This window comes from Crinia signifera, chromosome 1 (genome assembly GCF_055691185.1).
Source record: "Crinia signifera chromosome 1, ASM5569118v1, whole genome shotgun sequence".
NCBI lineage: Eukaryota > Metazoa > Chordata > Amphibia > Anura > Myobatrachidae > Crinia > Crinia signifera.
The window spans coordinates 100,274,923-100,293,780 of NC_139217.1; the positions used below are offsets into that span (position 1 = coordinate 100,274,923).

At 45.8% G+C, this 18,858-nt stretch overlaps 1 protein-coding gene across 4 annotated transcripts in view; it reads right to left on the reverse strand.

Moving 5' to 3' along the window:
• Positions 1-4,293: 4,293 nt before the first annotated feature.
• The window catches only part of WDR17 (WD repeat domain 17), a 126,497-nt gene continuing 111,932 nt past the window's right edge, over positions 4,294-18,858 (reverse strand). For 3 of the 4 annotated variants that reach the window (XM_083170811.1, XM_083170807.1, XM_083170804.1), the window contains 3 exons: positions 7,660-7,758; positions 5,423-5,606; positions 4,294-5,044 (listed from right to left, as the gene is read on the reverse strand). In XM_083170811.1, coding sequence (XP_083026937.1) covers positions 4,925-5,044; positions 5,423-5,606; positions 7,660-7,758 — 403 coding nt within the window. In that variant the 3' untranslated portion in view covers positions 4,294-4,924. Of the gene's footprint in view, positions 5,045-5,422; positions 5,607-7,659; positions 7,759-18,858 lie in introns of those variants that run through there. The other variant, XR_014469863.1, reaches the window with a different exon arrangement.

Below are 18,858 nucleotides of genomic sequence, written 5' to 3' on the forward strand. Positions count from 1 at the left end.
TACACTCAGTTTCTCAGCATCAGTATAAAAACATGCAATATACATTGCCTACCAACATGTTTGACACCTTAGTCTCATCTCTTTGGCTAGTAACACATAACTTGCTGATTTTGCTAGTTAAGGACAATTTATTTATGATATGGCAAATGCTACTCCTGTATTAGTTTCCCTACAATTAATTATTGTATAGGTTCTCCAACCGCGTCCTCTGGACCCCAAACAGTCATCCTGTTACAGGTAATCCAGCAGGTCATCCAGGTGTATTCTTACTCACTGATCCACAGGTGGAGCTAATTATTTCACTTGTGCTTCTGTGTGGAGACCTAGAGAACATGAACTGTGTGGGGTTTGATGACTGGGCTCTTTGTTGTATGAATAACACTGAATACAGCCCAGGTCATGCTTCTATAATCAACTGCATGATTTTGTAATTAAAGGTTGTTCCCCCTCTTGTAGCTTAAGTCAAATATATTAAATTCTTGATTGGAATCTATACAGACAGTCTAGAGGGTAGAGGGTAATGGACAGTGGAAGACCTACGAGAAGAATGGCCTTAATGCTGCATATTGTTACAATGAGTAAGTTGTTTTTCTGTGTCCTCCACCCTCTTCTCCCTGCGGGATTAGTAGCTACAGTAAAGGTGCCTCCAGCTGGCACATTTGCTGTCATTTTTGGATCCCATATATAAATGGCATACAAGTATATTACTCTCTGAGCTTGTTACCTGATGATAAAGCTGACTGATCATCAAATCATCAGCCGCAATCACTGCTTGTTTCCAGATGCGAATCTCTGTGTGTACTGTATGTCTTAGTGCTGTTACATATTGGGCCTAATTCAGACCTCTTTGTAGGCTGCATATACTTGCACCCTAGCGAACAGGTAACCGCCGCCCGAATACCCTCGGTAGTATGCGAGGGGATATGTACCCGGCACATCCTCTTGCATGTGGCCACCCAGGAGAGAAATTATTCGTTGGTCGCTGACCATCAAATGGTTTATATAGCCTTTGGTCTGAACAGTAAGCCATTATCATATAATATGCACATGCTAGGACTTTGCAGCTGTTTAAGACATATTATCTATTTTACTAACATATGTTGTGTGTTGATTCCAAGACATCCAAAACCAACAACATATTACGTACAAGTATATATTGTGTTTCGGTGGGGAGGAAACACCCACTTTTTCAGGCATCAGTTCTGATTTAGAAGTGACGCAGTACAAGGAAGATGCGCAGTTGAGACAATTATAATTTACTCACACTTGTAAGTGATAATCAAATTCCGTCTAGGCCAGGGGTTCCCAAACTGGGTTACTTGTTCTCCTAGGGGTACACTGCAGAATAGTTGGGGGTTCTTGAAAATAATATTGTCAATGGCGGAGTAGAAGATGTCTCCCATTGACGTGGAGATGAACCACATCGTGTCACTTCCGGTATCATCTGCAGCATCAGTTTCTACTTGTGCTTTTGCCCGACCAGCAATCCACAGGGAGCTACTCACACTGCCCTCAAACATCAGCGTTCATCTGCCCCAAGCTGATACGTGTGGAGGAAGCAGCGGCATTAATCCTACAGTTGTAAGCTGAAACCTCGGAGACAGTCAGGGCAGCCGAGATGTAAGCCGGGGCCCCGCTAAAAATTTTGGGGCGTAGTCTAATTGCAGGAGTCGTGGTCACCTCCCGTATTTAGGCCACGCCCCAAAATGTTTAGGGGGGTGAAAAAACACTCTAAAGTTGAGGGGGGAGTGTTATCCCCCCCCCCCCCCCAGCAGCAGCACGCACCTACAGCATGTGCTGTGCTTACAGCAGGCTCAGCATGAGCTCTCAGCTCTCATGCTGTAGGTGAGAGCTGCTGCTGTCCGGGACGGATGGAGGGGGAAAGGGGTGGTTGGACCAGGGCCCCTGCCGGACCCCTCCAGCAAGCCCGGGCTCGGGTCATTAGTACCCGCTCCCCCCCCTCTTGGCGGCCCTGGAGACAGTACACAGCCTGCGACACAGAGGGACCTGATTTCTGACCGCACACTACTCCTCTGCTACTCCTTAATATAAGGACACATATAAGGATACACATACTGCTCACTTCCCCTACACTCGTAAGTATTGTGGATATTTAAAATTGAGTGAAGGGCATACTCATAAATGAAAAGCCTAATCAAGGGGTACGGGAGAGAAAAAGGTTGGGAACCACTGGTCTAGGCATTTACAAAATAGGTTTTGTTTTTAATATGAACACAACAAAATAAACTTTTCTGTAATTTTATACTACTTTTCACCAACAATCATAGGCGAATCTAGGGGGTGGTCCAGGGGTGCACTGGACCACCCATTAGCCCATTTTGTAGTTGAGGGATGGGGCTTTCAAACGAGCCCAGCCCCGTGTCTCTAGCCCCCTGGGAACCGGAGATACTGCCTGGAACGTTTTCCCTATAGGATAACATGGGACCCACTAATTCCGACCCCCACCCAGTTCAACGGCTGCCAGTTCCCCCTTCGGCATCACTGAAGCTCGAGGTTGATCTCAGTCGAACCCAAATCGCTGGGCCTTCAATCTGATACCAGGCTGGATCCATATGGGTTAATTGGTTCCAGGGATATTGAGGTTAAACCATTTTTTTTTTTCATTTCTTAAATGTAATTTCATGTCTGTTTATGTTCTTTGAGGGCAGATTTCTCTGGAACCAAACAGCCCAGTTTCACGGGACCAAAATCATTCGAAGCCAACTCAAAAGTTCTTCAATATGATACTAGTCTCATGTAAATGGGTCAGTTGGTTCCAAAGATATAGCTGGTTGGTTAAAGGGGGGTAGGGAGAGGGGAGTGGTTGTCTCTCCCCCTCACACCAGAAAATGCCGGGACTAGGCTGATCTATAAGGGGTCAGCCTGGGAATGTCCCTGCATGATGCTGGGACCATATTCCCGGGTAAATCCCTGCATTTTCTGTTGTGAAAGGGGTATTATAGCCGTGACCTGCAGTGTTCTGAATACAGCCGGGCAGCCCCCTGCTCTCTGTCCAGCTGTCAATGACTGTCACCCCTGCAGCTTCCGCTCCAATTCTTCTCCCCACTTTCACCTCAGCCCGCCCCCCCTTTAATCATGTGGTGCCGGCGCCCGGCATGCTCCCCCGACATCACGCACAACTAAAGCGCACACAATATTTCAAATGTCCACTTGGCTAGAGGGGACACCAGGAGGGGAGTGGGAGCGTGCTCTGCGCTGCGTTCTGCTCCTCTCCCCATAGAAGCAGCTGCACCGCTCTCCATCTCTCCCTGCAGCAGCAGAGAAGGCTCATATACAAATTTACAGTAAGTGGCACTTTTGGGGGCATTACTTAAGGGACGCTACAAGTGGCGGTATGTGGGGGCAGTACGGTGTGCAGCATCGTGTGTAAGGGGCATTATGTGTGCAGCATCATGTGTAAGGGGCATTATGTGTGCAGCATCATGTGTAAGGGACATTATGTGTGCAGCATCATGTGTAATGGGTACTATGGTGCGCGGCATCATGTGTAATGGGTACTATGGTGTGCGGCATCATGTGTAATGGGTAATATGGTGTGCGGCATCATGTGTAATGGGTACTATGGTGCCATCAAGCAAGAACCCCCTAGCAATGAGCACGTAGGTAAGCAGCACTTATGTGGCAAATATGTAATGGGCATTACGGTTTGTTATATAGTATGTAATGGGCATCATGATGTGTGGCATAATGATGGGCATTATGGTGTGTGGCCTTATGTGTAATTGGCATTACGGCGTGTGGCTTTATGTGTAATGGGTATTACGGAGTTTGCTAAAATGTGTAAAGGGCATTACTGTTTATGGTCTAAAGTAATACCACACCCCTTTTTGTGATACCACGCCTCCTTCCCATGAGGCCACGCCCCCTTTGACGCGTGGCTACGCCGCGCAAAGGTCCCCCTGCTATTGTGTCTAGATCTGGGACCACCCATTACCATAATTCTAGATTCGCCTATGCCAACAATATATCATGCAGACCATACATCAGTGCTGCAATTCCATAATACATCGATCAAAAAAGCTGATGATCAGCAGTCTTTCGGGGGAATTCTGCATGTTAAAAAGAGTGAATTTGAAGATACTGATCAGTTTTTGGTCGCGATCATCAAATATAACATCCTTGACCTATGCATTGGGGTATTGGAGAATTGCGGTAATCAGTCACAGATGAATGAGCCCCTTTTGATATCTTCCCTTAAGGTTGCCTTATTCCGTGGCTCTATTCTTTCTATTGCATCTTTTGCCTTTGAATAAATCAATGCCATGACCATGGTTTACTTTATTTAACTTTATTTATAGAACTGTATAAACAATGAATGGAAGGGAGATATATATGCTAAAATGTCTGCATCCAATAATATATAATTTACAGTTAGTGGTGTACTACACACAGTAGAGTTACAGTACAAAGTTGTGTGCTAAATCTTTACATAAAAATGGTAATAAATTTCACAGTTTCATTTCTTAGCCTATGTACAGCACTAAAATTATAACAGAGAAACTTTTACAGAGTTATATTAAGATTTACTTGACATATACAGTACTTTATATTTTATGACATGGTAATAATCTGCATAAAAGGAATATGTCAACATCATGACATAATATGTTAGGCTTTGGCTAGTCAAACTAAATTCAATTGAAATTTACAAACTAAATTTATTTAACTTTTTTTAATATATACATGGTTTTGACTTTACCATTACCAAACACACACTGTAAAATAACTGCATCTGTTAGAATGAAATATAATTAGTTACTTTATTTTATTGACAGGAAAAATGTTATCTTCGGACACAGCGACAGTATAGGCAGCTGCCGGAAGTCCATTTTTGCACTTATGTTTTTTTTTTAATTTTGCGATAAGCATTGGTACCCTCTCTACATTGGGGATACAGACACTTTCAGAAAGGGTTCAATCGTATTCCTGTCCCTAAAGGCGAGAATGGGTTAACCTTTGCCCACATTAAGGCGTCATTCAAAGAAATAGCTGACTTGCCATCTTCCAGAAAGAAAACAGGCCCCTGTGTAAAAAAAAAAGTCACCATAAATGATAAATGACACGAGACAAACTGACGAGATGATCATAGAACTGACTGTAATGTGTTCTTGGTATTTATTAGCAGAGATTATTTTTCGGGGGCATTCTTCTTCTTTTGTGTAATTAGTAATTCTTTTATATAGTTATAGAAACAGGGATAAATCAGTGACATCATCTCAGAAATGAATCAGATAAGCATCGCAACACTGCATTTTTGGCCCGATATTACCCGATTCCGGCCAATCGGGCAGAGAAATTGGGTGAAATTGGCTGAAATCTCATGTGTATGACATCTGATCAGATGTGGGGTCCCGTGCACATCGGATCAGAGCTGGAGATCATATGTAAAGGTATAACTCACCTGTATTCGTAACCCTGTTAAACAAGATACATGAACATCAGAGTGACTTGGAAGATTAGATCCCGTGACATAGTCTGGTCCGATCAACCCTGTAAGAGGTTCTTCTTTTATTTTTAGGAGTATACTTGAATAAATCTTTTTTTGCAGTTCTGTAGGTGGTGTGTATGGGAGGTCATCACCTAACCTATAAGAAGTAGACAAACAGTCATACAAACATAAGCACGTTCCCTGGTGGACTAGGGTACAATGGTAGACAACAGTCGGTACAATCATTTAAACAAATACTATACATTAATGTTAAGAAGTGATACATCAAATGAATGAGCAGATATACATTGACGCCTGAAGATTTGTGCTGGTAATTGTGACAATCTCTCGGACCGAAGCGTTTCGCTGATTTAATCAGCTTGAAAAAGCTGATTAAATCAGCGAAACGCGTCAGGTCACACCTACCAGCACAGATCTTCAATCTATCCCATATTTGGAACCTCCATTTCCAGCCTTCACCACTCCTGGCAACTTTTCTTCATACTACCACAAACTGGCGAGGACAAGCAACTAGGGATCTGAGAAAGTGCATTGATCATCCTCCAGAGGAGCAATTCCACTCTAGTAAACCTGCATCATAGTGGCGACAACTGGACTTAACAACAGTGACCCTTAAGAATACCTCCAGTGGTGAGACATTATCTTCTTATACAGGGCCATTTAACAACTTATGCAAATATGGAGTGCTCCTCAATGCATGCCTAATTTCCTTCTTTACCAAAGGGACTTTCTGTGCTTTATAAAATAGTGACTTCTCTCTATGGCCCTTATTCTGGTTGGTGCGGTAATATCCGCGTGCGTTCGTGCCGCCGATGTTTTGTGTCTGCGCATGTGCAGAGGCGTCTCTGCGCATGTGCGAGCGGGACGCACGGCCACATTCCGCATGAAATGTGTAAACTACGAACAGGGGGTGGAGAGGGGTGTGAAGGGCTGTTTGGGCTCATTACCATATGTTTACACCCCGCGTTTCATGGGCGTTCCCATGCAAACGCTGGGCGTATGTATGGTAATGTGGCCGTGACGCACGTGTAGGGGGCGGACATATGACATTGCCGGATGTCAGCTGCCCGCCCAGATCCCTGCTTTTGCACGGAGAAATGCCCGTGTGGTCTGAGGTTGCGGGAGCTGCCTGGCCACTCGGTCCAGCATTCGATGGTCTGCGACCATCGAATGATGGGGGAGGTTCCCTGAGATGGAGGAGGTGTATTCATGAAAAATACACGTGCGGTCCGTTCAGGCAGCTTCTTACCGCGTACGGACGGAGTTGGCGATCCGTATGGAAGTCAGGGTTTAGGACGCACGGTGCTGGCCGCATATTCGGATCCGGCTGCACCGATCAGAATAAGGGCCAATGTGACACATCACTACCAATATTCAGGAATTCCTGTTTTCATGCTTTTAACTTTGCTTTTATTTTTCTTACAATGATCTATTAAATGTACTGTTATTTTAGGACATTGTATATGGTTTCTCAAGTGTTTGAACCCACCAGCGCTGCTTTATCTCTGTACATAGACCCTGTTCCAATACCATCCTGTGCTGACAGGAGAAATGTTTATCATTGTTTATTCCACACAATAGGGGCTAACTCTCAATGGAATCACAGAGAAGCTTCTTTAACTTCTGCTTGGTGCTCGGCTTCCATCTGGGAGATCCCTACTGTTCACACCTACATCTACATGACTTGCGCAATTATTACAGTAGATAACCTGAGAGATGTTCACCTTTGTTCATTAGCATTCATTGATATGTGAGAATTCCATGTATTTAATGTAAGTGTGTATACTATCTTGCCCTAGCAAATGGGTGTTTTACCACATTGTAGGTGTCCACTCACCATGTAACCGTTATTTGCCTTTAGACACTGGGACTTCTTTTAAAGAGGAGTCAATATTCTATCCATGACTGTTACTCAACTGTACCATTCCATTCTGACAGGGATTCATGACTAAGGGCATGATTCAACACAGCACGGCAAGCAGTGGTCATTCACTGCTTAACGCCACCCAGCCGCACACCCACCAGCGGCCGCGGAATCCCCTCGTTACCATGAGAGAGGATATGTTTGCTAACACATCTGTACAATAATACAGTAGTGATTGACGTGTCTAGAAGTCAAAGTGGTATTACAGTTGTCTGGGACGCTTGATCACTGCACCCATGTTCTATAGTAGGAGCTGGGCACTTACTTGTTAGTGGATTGTGTACATGCTCTCCATGCATCTAATTCCACTGAGAGCTGCTCAATCTGCAGTGGAACAGACACTTCCCGACGTTTCAGAAGCTGACTGGATATTATTGCAAAGAAAAAATGATTACAATTATTGGTACTGATACAGTTGTGATTGGAGCAACAAGATTATTTTAGTTCAAAGAGGAAAGAGCCTATTGGTCAGTAATCTCTAAAACAAATGCTAACATTCCACTCTCGGGCATTTTGTTAACATGCTCTTCAAGCTTTAAATATATACCTGCTACAAATGTCATGTGCACCCATGGGCTCTAGAAGGGGAAGGAGCACCTTCTACCCCTTTCACACTGAGCAAAATACCCAGTGATATTGCTGGGGCAAACTTGGTCCTAGCCCAGTGTGAAAGAGTCTATTCAAGTCAAAATTGCTAAGGCGGTACTTGTTTCCTAGCACGGCCACACCGATTTACATCGGGGTGGTCGTGTCGGAAAAATCGGGTCGATCGCATCGCATGCGATTTGGTCGCATGCGATGCGATCGACGCGACCGACCTGATTTTCTACCCGATTTTTTGATTGAATGAAATGTAAATCGGGTCCCTGGGACCCGATTTTACATTGGATTCAATGTAAAATATTCCCTAGACCCCCAAATTTAACGACGTAAACCCCACCCCACGATAGACGCCAACCCGAAGCGTGGCGAGCTCAGCGAGCCCGCGAGGGGCGGCGGTGCGCGTCCTCCGACCTTTTCATTCCCCTACTATCCACTAGGGCGTGGAGTGAGAATAGAATAGTGTGGCGAGCGCAGCGAGCCACCGAGCCCGAAGCGTGGCGAGCGCAGTGAGCCCCGCGAGGGGACGCGAATACCTGTGAAGCCCGTGAAGGGACGCGTTTACCTGTGAAGGTATCCGTGTCCCCTCGCGGGGCTCGCTGCGCTCGCCACGCTTCGGGCTCGGTGGCTCGCTGCGCTCGCCACACTATTCTTTTTTTTTTTTTTTTTTTTTTTTTTTAAATAATTTTTATTGAAGAACTGTACATTACAAAACATTACATGTCTGTAATATAGATTTGTGCATGAAACATTGTTACAATCATTATACGAGATATAAGATCAATGAATAAATGGAAATTCAATAAAACAATAACTTGTCAATTGGTTCATATTACAATACAGACAGTTCCTATTACAGTGGGTCATTTCATACAAGCTCCAGCAAGATACGGCATGGGCACACCAGAGTATATTTCGATAGGCAATTGAGGGTTCTGTTAAAAGGGAGGTGTATTGTACTGTAGTAGCATTAGATTATACCAGGACGTTAATTGGACAGCCTTTCTAAGATTGGCTTTTGTGGATTCTGGCAGGGATTTCACATGTGGTAGCCAAATTGCAAAAAACCTTTTAGCCTTAGCATCTTTATTGAGTGACATCTCGAGCCAGTCCATCTGGAATAGATGTGAAACCCGGGGTATCAGTAAGGATATAGATAATGTATTGGAGTTTTTCCATTGGGATAAAATAGTTTTTCGTGTTGCAGCAGCTATTTTTGATAGAAATATTCTTTGCCCTGCTGATTGGCGGATCATGTTAGGCATTGGATATATATCCCACAGTGCCCACTCCGGAGTGGCTGTGAATGTGATGTTATATTGTGAGTTAACATGTTCACACACTGTATCCCAAAAGGTCTTCACTTCTGGACAACTCCACATGCAGTGCAGTATATCTGCATTAGGTGCTTTACATTTAAAACAACATGAATTGTCCGCAGTCCCCATTAGTAACATTCGTTTCGGGGTATAGTATGCTCTATGTAGCAGTTTGTACTGCATTTCCATGTACGAGGCGGACACCATTGTTTTGTTAAATCTTACAAATGCAGATAAAAGAGAAGACAATGATACATTGGGCAGGTCTACAGCCCACTTCGCCATCCCCGAGTCTAGAGTGTCTATATCAATACGTCTCTTTATATGTAGGTACAATAGGGAGGTAGTACATGGTCTGTTCTGAGCATGTTTGATCATAATATCTATACCTGCAGACTTGTCAGTTATCGGGATCTGTTTGGCTTGGCTGGATACATAACTTTTCATTTGGTAGTACACGTATATGGGTATGGTCACATCTGGGAATTTATCACTGATTTGTTGGTAGGACAAGAATGGATCGTCCCCATCACCCATAAAATGGTATATCAATCTAAGGCCCCCTGCCTCACATTGCCTGATTAATCTATTATTTTGGATTATCTGTCTATTAGTGTTAGTATTGTAATAAATGTTATTAAATATCGTATTATGTGTAGATAGTTTAAGTCTAGAGCGTGTCATTCGCCATGCCTTACATGTGGTAGTTAGTAATAAATTCCCTGCGACTTCAGAGGGAAAGTCCGTTGGTCTCATGTGAAGAAGACTCGGCAATGGCACATTCGGGCTCATGGTTTGCTCAAGCACCGTGTTGGCATAATGGTTGGTGGAGTGTATCCAGTCAATTGCATACCTGAAGTTAGCCGCTAACATATAACTCTTAACGCATGGTAGATTAATACCTCCCAGTGTCTTGTGTTGTGACAATTTAAACATGGAAATCCTGGGTTTTTTCCCATCCCAAATAAATTTACTGAATGCTGTATTTATTATACGTAGATCAGGTTCAGATATTAAAAGAGGGAGCATCTGAATGGCGTACAGCAATCGTGGGAAGGAAATCATTTTAATCATGTGGCATCTCCCCAAATAGGATAAAGGTAAAGACCGCCAAGATCGAAGATCTGCCAGCAGTTTTGCTATCAGCGGTGGGTAATTCACTGCATACAACTGAGTCGGGTTCACCGGTATCTCTAGACCTAAATATGTTAGAGAGTCGTCAGCCCATAGGAATGGGAACCTATCGTGCCAGCCAGTCGTAGCCCCCCTGTGTAGTGCCAGAGCCTTAGTTTTTGTTTTGTTTATCAAAAAACCAGAGATGTCCTCAAATTCTTTTAACGTTTTTAAGAAACCAGGAAACGCTTCCTGTGGATTGGTGAAATAGAGTAACAGGTCATCTGCATATGCCGAGACCTTCAGCTCTGTCCCCCCATGCTGTATTCCATGCCAGTCTTCCTGTAGATGAAACAGTCTAATTAGTGGATCAATGGCGAGATCAAATAGCAACGGGGAAAGTGGGCACCCCTGTCTGGTGCCACGAGCAAGCATGAAGCTGGCAGTGTTTAGACCATTTATTGTGAGGACTGCTTTAGGGCTATCATAAAGTCTGCGAAAAAAGGAAATGAAGCCTACCCCAAATTGTTGAGTGTGTAACACCCGTAGGAGATGAGACCAGGACACCCTATCAAAAGCCTTATCAGCGTCACAACTCACTAACAATGAACTTCCATGTTTCATCGTCTGGGCTTTAGTTATGGCTGCCACCACTTGTCTAATGTTGTGCACTGACGACCTACCTTTCACAAAGCCGGTCTGGGATGTATGGAGCAGCTTTGGTAATATCACCTGTAGCCTATGGGCTACTATGGTGGTTAGTATTTTTAGGTCCTGGTTCAGCAAGGAGATTGGACGGTAGGAGCTGACCAGGTTTGGGTCTTTGCCTGGTTTTGGCAATATTATGATCCGAGCCTGGTTAAAATCATGAGGTGAAGCATTACCGGCTAATATAGAGTTATATAGGGACAATAAGTGTGACTTAAGGTGTGGTAATACTATTTTGTAATAGTCTGCCCCTAGTCCGTCTGGTCCCGGTGATTTCCCTTTTGGGAGGCCTTTTATGACCTGTTCTAGTTCTTGTTCCGTTATGGGCGTTGTTAAAGCATCTCTTTCTAGTTGGGTCAAGGTTGGGAGTGCTGCTCTCCTCAGAAACTCCATCCCTAATGCTGGGTGATCAGCAGGGGAGGAATAAAGGTCTGTGTAATAGCTTAGGAAGGAATCAGCAATATCTGCCGTGGTGGTGTGTTGTCTCTGGTTTACAATAATCCTATTTACATGTGGTTGTGGGCGTTGTCCTCGGGCTATGGAGGCCAGTAATTTGCCTGATTTATTTCCCCACCTGAAATAACGTTGTTTTTGGAAGTCTATGGAACACTGCGCTTTTTCTGTGCATAAGGTGTCATACAGTGCTTTAGCGTCTGTGTAACTTTCCCTATTGGCTGGGGTATCATTTCTCAGCATGGCTGCATAGGAGTCTGAGACAGTTGCACTTAATTCTAAGAATCGGGAGTTCAATTTTTTCTTTTTGGTTGCAGTATATGCTATGACGTGACCACGTACCACGGGTTTGGATGCAGCCCAGAACAGGTTAATATTATCTATGTGTTGAAAGTTGTCATCAACATAATTCAAAAAGTGCTGTTTTAGCTCAAGCTGAAAATCTGGGGAGTCTGCTAGGTAAGATGGAAACCTCCAGTTGTATGAATGTTGTAAAGGAGTGGGCAATGTTAACTCGAACCATGTAGGAGCATGATCCGAGACCAGTATGGATTCAATTTTTGATCTTTTGACCCTATTGAGTAATGTCGTGGGGAGTAGCCAAAAATCTATCCTCGAAGAGGTATGATGGGGGTGCGAATAAAAGGTGTAATCTCTCTCAACCGGGTGTAAGAAACGCCATGGGTCTGAGAGGCCTAGAGAGCGCATCAGTAAGTCTAGGGCAGGGGGTGGCGAGTCTCCCTGTGCATTATTACTTCTATCCAACGATTGTTTTTGGGTAGTATTAAAATCTCCCCCTAAGACTATGTGACCCTCCGCCCAGCTTTGTAGCTGTACAAACAGATCTGTATAGAACTTCGCATTAGGGCCATTAGGTGCATACAGTGTTGCGAGTGTGAATAGTTCACCCTCCAGTTTGAGTTTCAAAAATAGATACCGGCCTTCAGGATCTTTTAAGGTGTCTATCACTTCATATCTTAAGGACTTATTAATAATGATAAGGACTCCCCGTTGTTTGTTTGTGTAGGAGGCTGCATAAAATTCTGTGAACCAATTATCTCTCAGAGTATTGGGATCACTCTCCCTCCAATGTGTTTCCTGTAACACAGCTATATCCGGTTTTAACCGTTTCAGGTGTTGCAAGACCTTTCTCCTTTTAAGTGGAGTATTCAGACCCTCAATATTCCACGACAGAAATCTTATATGTGTGCGTGTAATAAGTGCTTCAGTAGCTCTTGTGCTCATTTCAACCTATACCAACTTGAGGAAACACTTCGAATGAAACAAGCAACTGATTTGTGGGGGCCCCAGTCCCAGCAAGCCGGGGCCTGACCACGCTATGTGTGGCATATGTAATTCCTGTATATGACCCACTAAATACCTTCATAAAGATTTTAACAGTTCTACCATTTTTTATATATTTTGGAACCCAAATGTCAGGCCAACTGGGCCTGTTGTAACTAGTGCTATAATAAGTGGCTAGAAAAAAGTTTAGGAGGGGGGAAACTTTGTGCCTTTTTGGCACCAACTGGACAATGCCCCTTAGGAGGGCAGCATTATTAAACAGAATATACTGGATCAAACAGTAAACCAACCATGTCAACATTATAACATCGCTATTATGGCTAAATACTTGCAAATTTCTGGTAGAAGCAGTCAGTCCGCGTCTGACATAGGTGAAGGATCATTCGTAACAGAGTCCAGAAAGTTCTGTGCTGAATTGACCGTGTCAAAAAAATGTTGTCTTCCATCCCGTTGGATGCGCAACTTTGCAGGATAAAGTAGGGCAAACCGGATTCCTGCCTCAAATAATGACTTGCAGATGGGGGCAAATTCTCTTCTCTTCATCGCTACTTGGTATGAAAAGTCTTGAAACAGTAACAAACGTTCACCTAGATATTGTAGATCTCCCATTTTGCGATAAGCTTCTAGCACTGCTGTCTTATCCAGATAGTTAAGAAATCTAAAGATGACCGGTCTTGGCCGACGCCGCTTGTCTTGGTTATCTGGGCCTATTCGGTGTGCCCTTTCAATTTGCATTATGCCAGTAGGTGGTAAACACTTGAGTTCTTCCGGTAGCCATTTAGAGACCAGCTGCATCAGTTCCCGATGTTTTACCGATTCCGGCAGGCCAATGAGTCGTAGATTATTCCTACGATTCCTGTTTTCCATGTCCTCTAATTTGTCATGGATGGCTAGGATGGTGGCTTCTTGTGATGCTATTGTGTTTTTGGCAGCGATGAGGTCATCTTCAACATTGGATATACGTTGCTCTGCTTCTTCAAACCGTGAGCCGTATTCGCCCAGTTGTGAGACCACTGACTCTATGGCCTCTTTTATTCCAGATAATTTTTCATCAAGCAAGGGCGAAAGTATTGCAGCTATTTCTTTGGCTCGTGCTGCGGAGGAGGAGTCTTCGGTTGGAGGGCTCATCACTTGAGATGTTCGTTTATCAGCTGGTGATGCTGAGGGACTAGCTGCAAGTGTGGATGAGATTTTTGTATCCCTGTTTTTAGCAGCAGTTCCGCTCCGTCCTCCCCTGGGCGGTTTTCCTACATATTTGTCCATCGCCGGACTGAGCATTCAGCGGCGACCTATGAGCTTGATTGGTCTGTGTTGGGTCACGGTGTTAAATTGACGCGGTGTTAGTGTCCCACCCGGTTTCTCAAAAGTATCTTATTCACTGCAGCAGTGCAGTTTCTCAGTGTCAGTCCAGGTAAGGCAGCTAATAAACAATGTTTTATGCTGTCAGGGTGGAGTTCTGTCACCATCCACCAGGAGGCAACGTGGGTATAGCTCCCAGGTTAAGCAGCCTTGTTCCAGGTACACCTTGCTGTTGCTGTGTCCCTGTGTCGGGGGTATTGGTATGTGAAGCAATAGAGTCTCCCAAAAGTCCCTCTCAGGGTCAGCAGTCTCAGAGTCTTGCTAGCTGACACCCTGTCTTCTCAGGGCCTGCCTCCTCCAATATGGCGGCCGGGGGTATGTGGTAATTATCGGTCAGTGTAGCAGGTCTTGTCTGGGTGACTCTCACCGCAATGAGTGCAGGTGTAGTGAGACCCTATTCTCTCATGCAGGGACTTATTGTGTGTCTGTGACAGGGGCTGTTTGTATGTGCTTTAGGCACCAAGATGGCGCCCGTTTGTGCCTGGTTCAGGCTCGCTGACCTCAGGAGGCTGTGGGTATTTAGCGGTGAGCCGCTGGGTGTATCGGGGACTCCAGCCAGCACTTCAGCCCCTCCACTCCTCCGTCAGTTACCTGCGTTCTGTCTGCTGCCGTATCCCCCGCTGCCGCCCGCCACCTCCAAGATGGCGCCCGGGACCTGACGATCCTCCGATCCCCGGCCCCCGTCGCCGCCGGAGTCTCTCACAGTCCAGTGTCTACGGTGCCAGGCACCTGGGGCTGTTGCTGGTGTCCGTCTGAAGGTAGGCTTTGTACCTGGGCGGGGGTCGCCGGTTCCTACGTCCAGGGGTGCGAGCGGTGCGCTTTCAAGATGGCGCCCGCTCCTGTGTAGCGCCCGATCTCTGGCGCTGATTCCGGGGTATTTGGTTCGGTGGGGAGCCGGGTCTGTGCCTCTTGCCCACCTCTGTCTCCTCTGCGTGTGCCCACAGGGTCCTGGGTCTCCCTGTTTAATTAATCTCGCCCTTTTTTTATGGTATCTAGGGCCCGGGGCTGGAGAGCTCTCTAAAATGCGGCCACTCGTTAGGTCCGCCCACCGGAAGTCTCGCCACACTATTCTATTCTCACTCCACGCCCTAGTGGATAGTAGCGGAATGAAAAGGTCGGAGGACGCGCACCGCCGCCCCTCGCGGGCTCGCTGCGCTCGCCACGCTTCGGGTTGGCGTCTATCGTGGGGTGATGACGGGGACATCTATAATGTGAAATGGGTCATATTGGCCCATTTCACATTTTTCACATTTTTTTAAAGGTGAGATGGACTTAATCAAGTCCATCTCATCTTGTGCCATTATAATGGCACAAGACCGACGCGATCCTCACGATTTCAATGTTAAAAAATATTTTAACATTGAAGCCTATGGGGAAATCGGGGGCATCGCGTCGGTCGCGTCGGGACCAATGTTAATGGTCCCGACCGACGCGATGCCCCCGATATTGTGCCTTAGCCGGCAAAATGGACCTGATTTCAAAGGAAATCGGGTCCATCGTGTGGATCGTGTACCTTAACTTAAAGGTACATGATCCATAAGATTGTGGCCGTGCTAGGAAACAAGTACCGCTAAGGCTTTAACATTAGTCAATAACAGGGTTATTCCCAGGTCTGACTGGGTTAGCCTCCTGTGTGAAAGGCATGAATTGGGTTATGATGATTTGGGTCATGCCTAAAAGGAGGTGATTGGCAGTCTCAGTAGCACTCGGAGTTAACATTATCTCCAAGCAGTGGCATCACTAGGCAGGTGCGGGGGGGGAGCGGCCCGCACCGGGTGTCACCAGTTAGTGGGGTGACACCAACATCAGCCGTGCATCTCTCCTTTACCTCACTATCCGCCGCTTCAGAGGGGAGGGGAGGAGAGCGCTCAGCACGGGGCGCATATTTCCTAGTCCCGGGTTCACTCAGTGGTAGCACAGCACTTACTTTACCTACTGCCGGGCTGCCACTGTGTAGTGGTTCCTCGCTTGGTGGCAGGAGGTCAAATAGTGACCTCCTGCCGCCAAGCGATGAAGCGCTTCCCAACGGCGGAGCGGCAGGAGGTCACTATCTGACCTCCTGCCGCCAAGTGAGGAACAGCAGACAGCAGCACTTGCCTTCCCCAGCGCTAGAAATCACGCTTTATTCCTCCCTTCTTCCCTCATGACATGCCATCAACGCCGCTGCTCCTCCCAATCATCTCCCTGCATCTGGTAATCGATGTTTCATTTTAAAACTGTGTCTGACTCCAGCCTGCATACCTACTGATGTATAATGGGCATCATGTGTGTGGCATATGTTTAATGACTCATTAAAGTTTAAAGAGTCATTAAACATATGCCACACACATGATGCCCATTATACATATGCCCCACACCTCATTAATAAGGAGCATCAAGGTGTGTGGCATATGTATAATGGGCATCATGTGTGTGGCATATGTATAATGAGCATCCAGGTGTGGGGCATATGTATAATGGAGCATCACGGTGCGGATCATATTTATAATGGGCATCACAGTATGCGGCATAGGTATAATGGGCATCACGGACTGCACTTTTGGGGTCATGCGTATCTGGCACTGCACTATTGGGGGCATATGTGTATCACACCTCCATTTTCCATGGCCGCACCCCATGTGGCTACAGCTCTTAGAGAGCTGACCATGCCCTCATAGCGGAAAAAATGGGGGATGTAGCCTCGCAGGTAGTAGGTGAACCCTCTAATTTTGGGCGCGTGCCGACGGCACGCGCAGATGTCTCCTTTCTTCTGCCTCCAGTGTTGGGAAGTATGTTTGTGACATATTGAACATTGCAGTGTGTGGCATATTGTGTCTGGGGCATTGCAGTGTGTGGTATAATGTGTCAGGGGCATTACGGTGTGTATTTTTTCTGATATTATGCAGATTTTTTAAATTTAGTAGCTCTTCAGGTGGTTTATTTTGTTGCAAATAGCTCCCGCCCCAAAAAAGGTTGGAGACCACTGTCCTAGTCCTTCCCCTTCATTATGTCTATGAGTCTGTCCCTGTCTGGGCCGTCAGCCAATCAGAGCTTGCAGGACGGCAGCAGATGGAGACAGCAACAATGGTGAGTTGCTGGTGGGAAATTCTGTCACTGTGGGGCATATGTGTTTCTGGCACTGTGGGGGCATATCTGGAACTGTGGGGGCATACTGTATGTGTATTTGGCACTGTGGGGTAATATCTGGCACCGTGAGGGCTTATGTGTCTCTGGCACTGTGGGGGCATATGTGTATCTGGCACTGTAGGGGCATATGTTTAATGGACATCACATTGTGCGGTGTAATGGGCATCATTGTATGGGGCGTAATGGGCATTACGGTGTGGGGAGCATTAGGTAATTGCCATCACAGTGTGGGGTGTAATGGGTATCAAGGTGTGCGGCATAATGTGTAATTAGCATCACAGAGTGAGGTGTATCGTGTAATTAGCATCGCGGTGTGGGGCGTAATGTGTAACTGGCATCACGTGTGCGGCATTATGTGTAATTGGCATTACGTCATCTGTAATGGGTATAGTTCGCTAAAATGTGCAATCTGCAGGTACACAATACAATCATGGTACAGACCACGACCCCTTCTGATAGGCCACACCCCCAATTTTTTGGCACGCCTCCGGCGCGCACAAGCATCCACTCTCCGTCTTCCAGAAAGTTGGCGGGGGGGGGGGAGGGGTGACACCATGTGTTCCTACACCGGGTGACACCAACCCTAGTGACGCCACTGTCTCCAAGCATGCACTGTTAGATGGAAGATCCGGGTCATTGGAAGAAATGGAAAAAGGATGTTCCCTTAGGCGCTGCAATGGGTGGATGCTCCTAGCTGCTGTGTATAAAATGGAAGAGCCGTTCCCATTAAGGAAAAAAACAACTGAAAACAAGTGATCACTGCGCTTAATGAAGATCGATTAAATTAAAAAATCATGGGTGATTAAGAAATAAACATTTGTTATATAATATCACATAAAATATGAAAAAACATGAAAAAACACTGTATCAGTAAACCATAAATTGACATGTAGCAATGCAATCTCTCACACAGATAGTTGGTTGTTGCTGAATCCCATATTGACCATGTGACCTTATAACATCCCCTCTAATGGAATAAAACCTCTCAGACACTCACTATAAGTAGATCGTCATAGAATTAGCCCAGCTGGGGCATGGAGTTCCTGGAGTGGATCGGCCGTGGGCACATCAAGGAGAGAGTGCTATGGCTGGTGCACCAGCCGTAGCAATCTCTCCTTGATGTGCCCACGGCCGATCATCAGCTGATTGAAAGAATTAAGGACCTAGGACCCCAAGTTCCTTTTTACAAAGCCAGTCATCGCATTGGACCTAGGAACTCCCTCTGGATACCATCTCCACTCCAGGAACTCCATGCCCCAACTGGGCTTATTCTATTGAGATCTACTTATAGTGAGTGTCTGAGACATTTTATTCCATCAGTGGGGACTGTTATAAGGTCACATGGTCAATATGGGATTCAGCAACAACCAACCATCTATGTGAGAGATTGCATTGCTACACGTCCAGGGCCGGATTAAAGGGATGGCAAAGGGGTTCAGTACCCATGGGCCCCCCTCTAACTAGGGGCCCCCTGTGGTTGG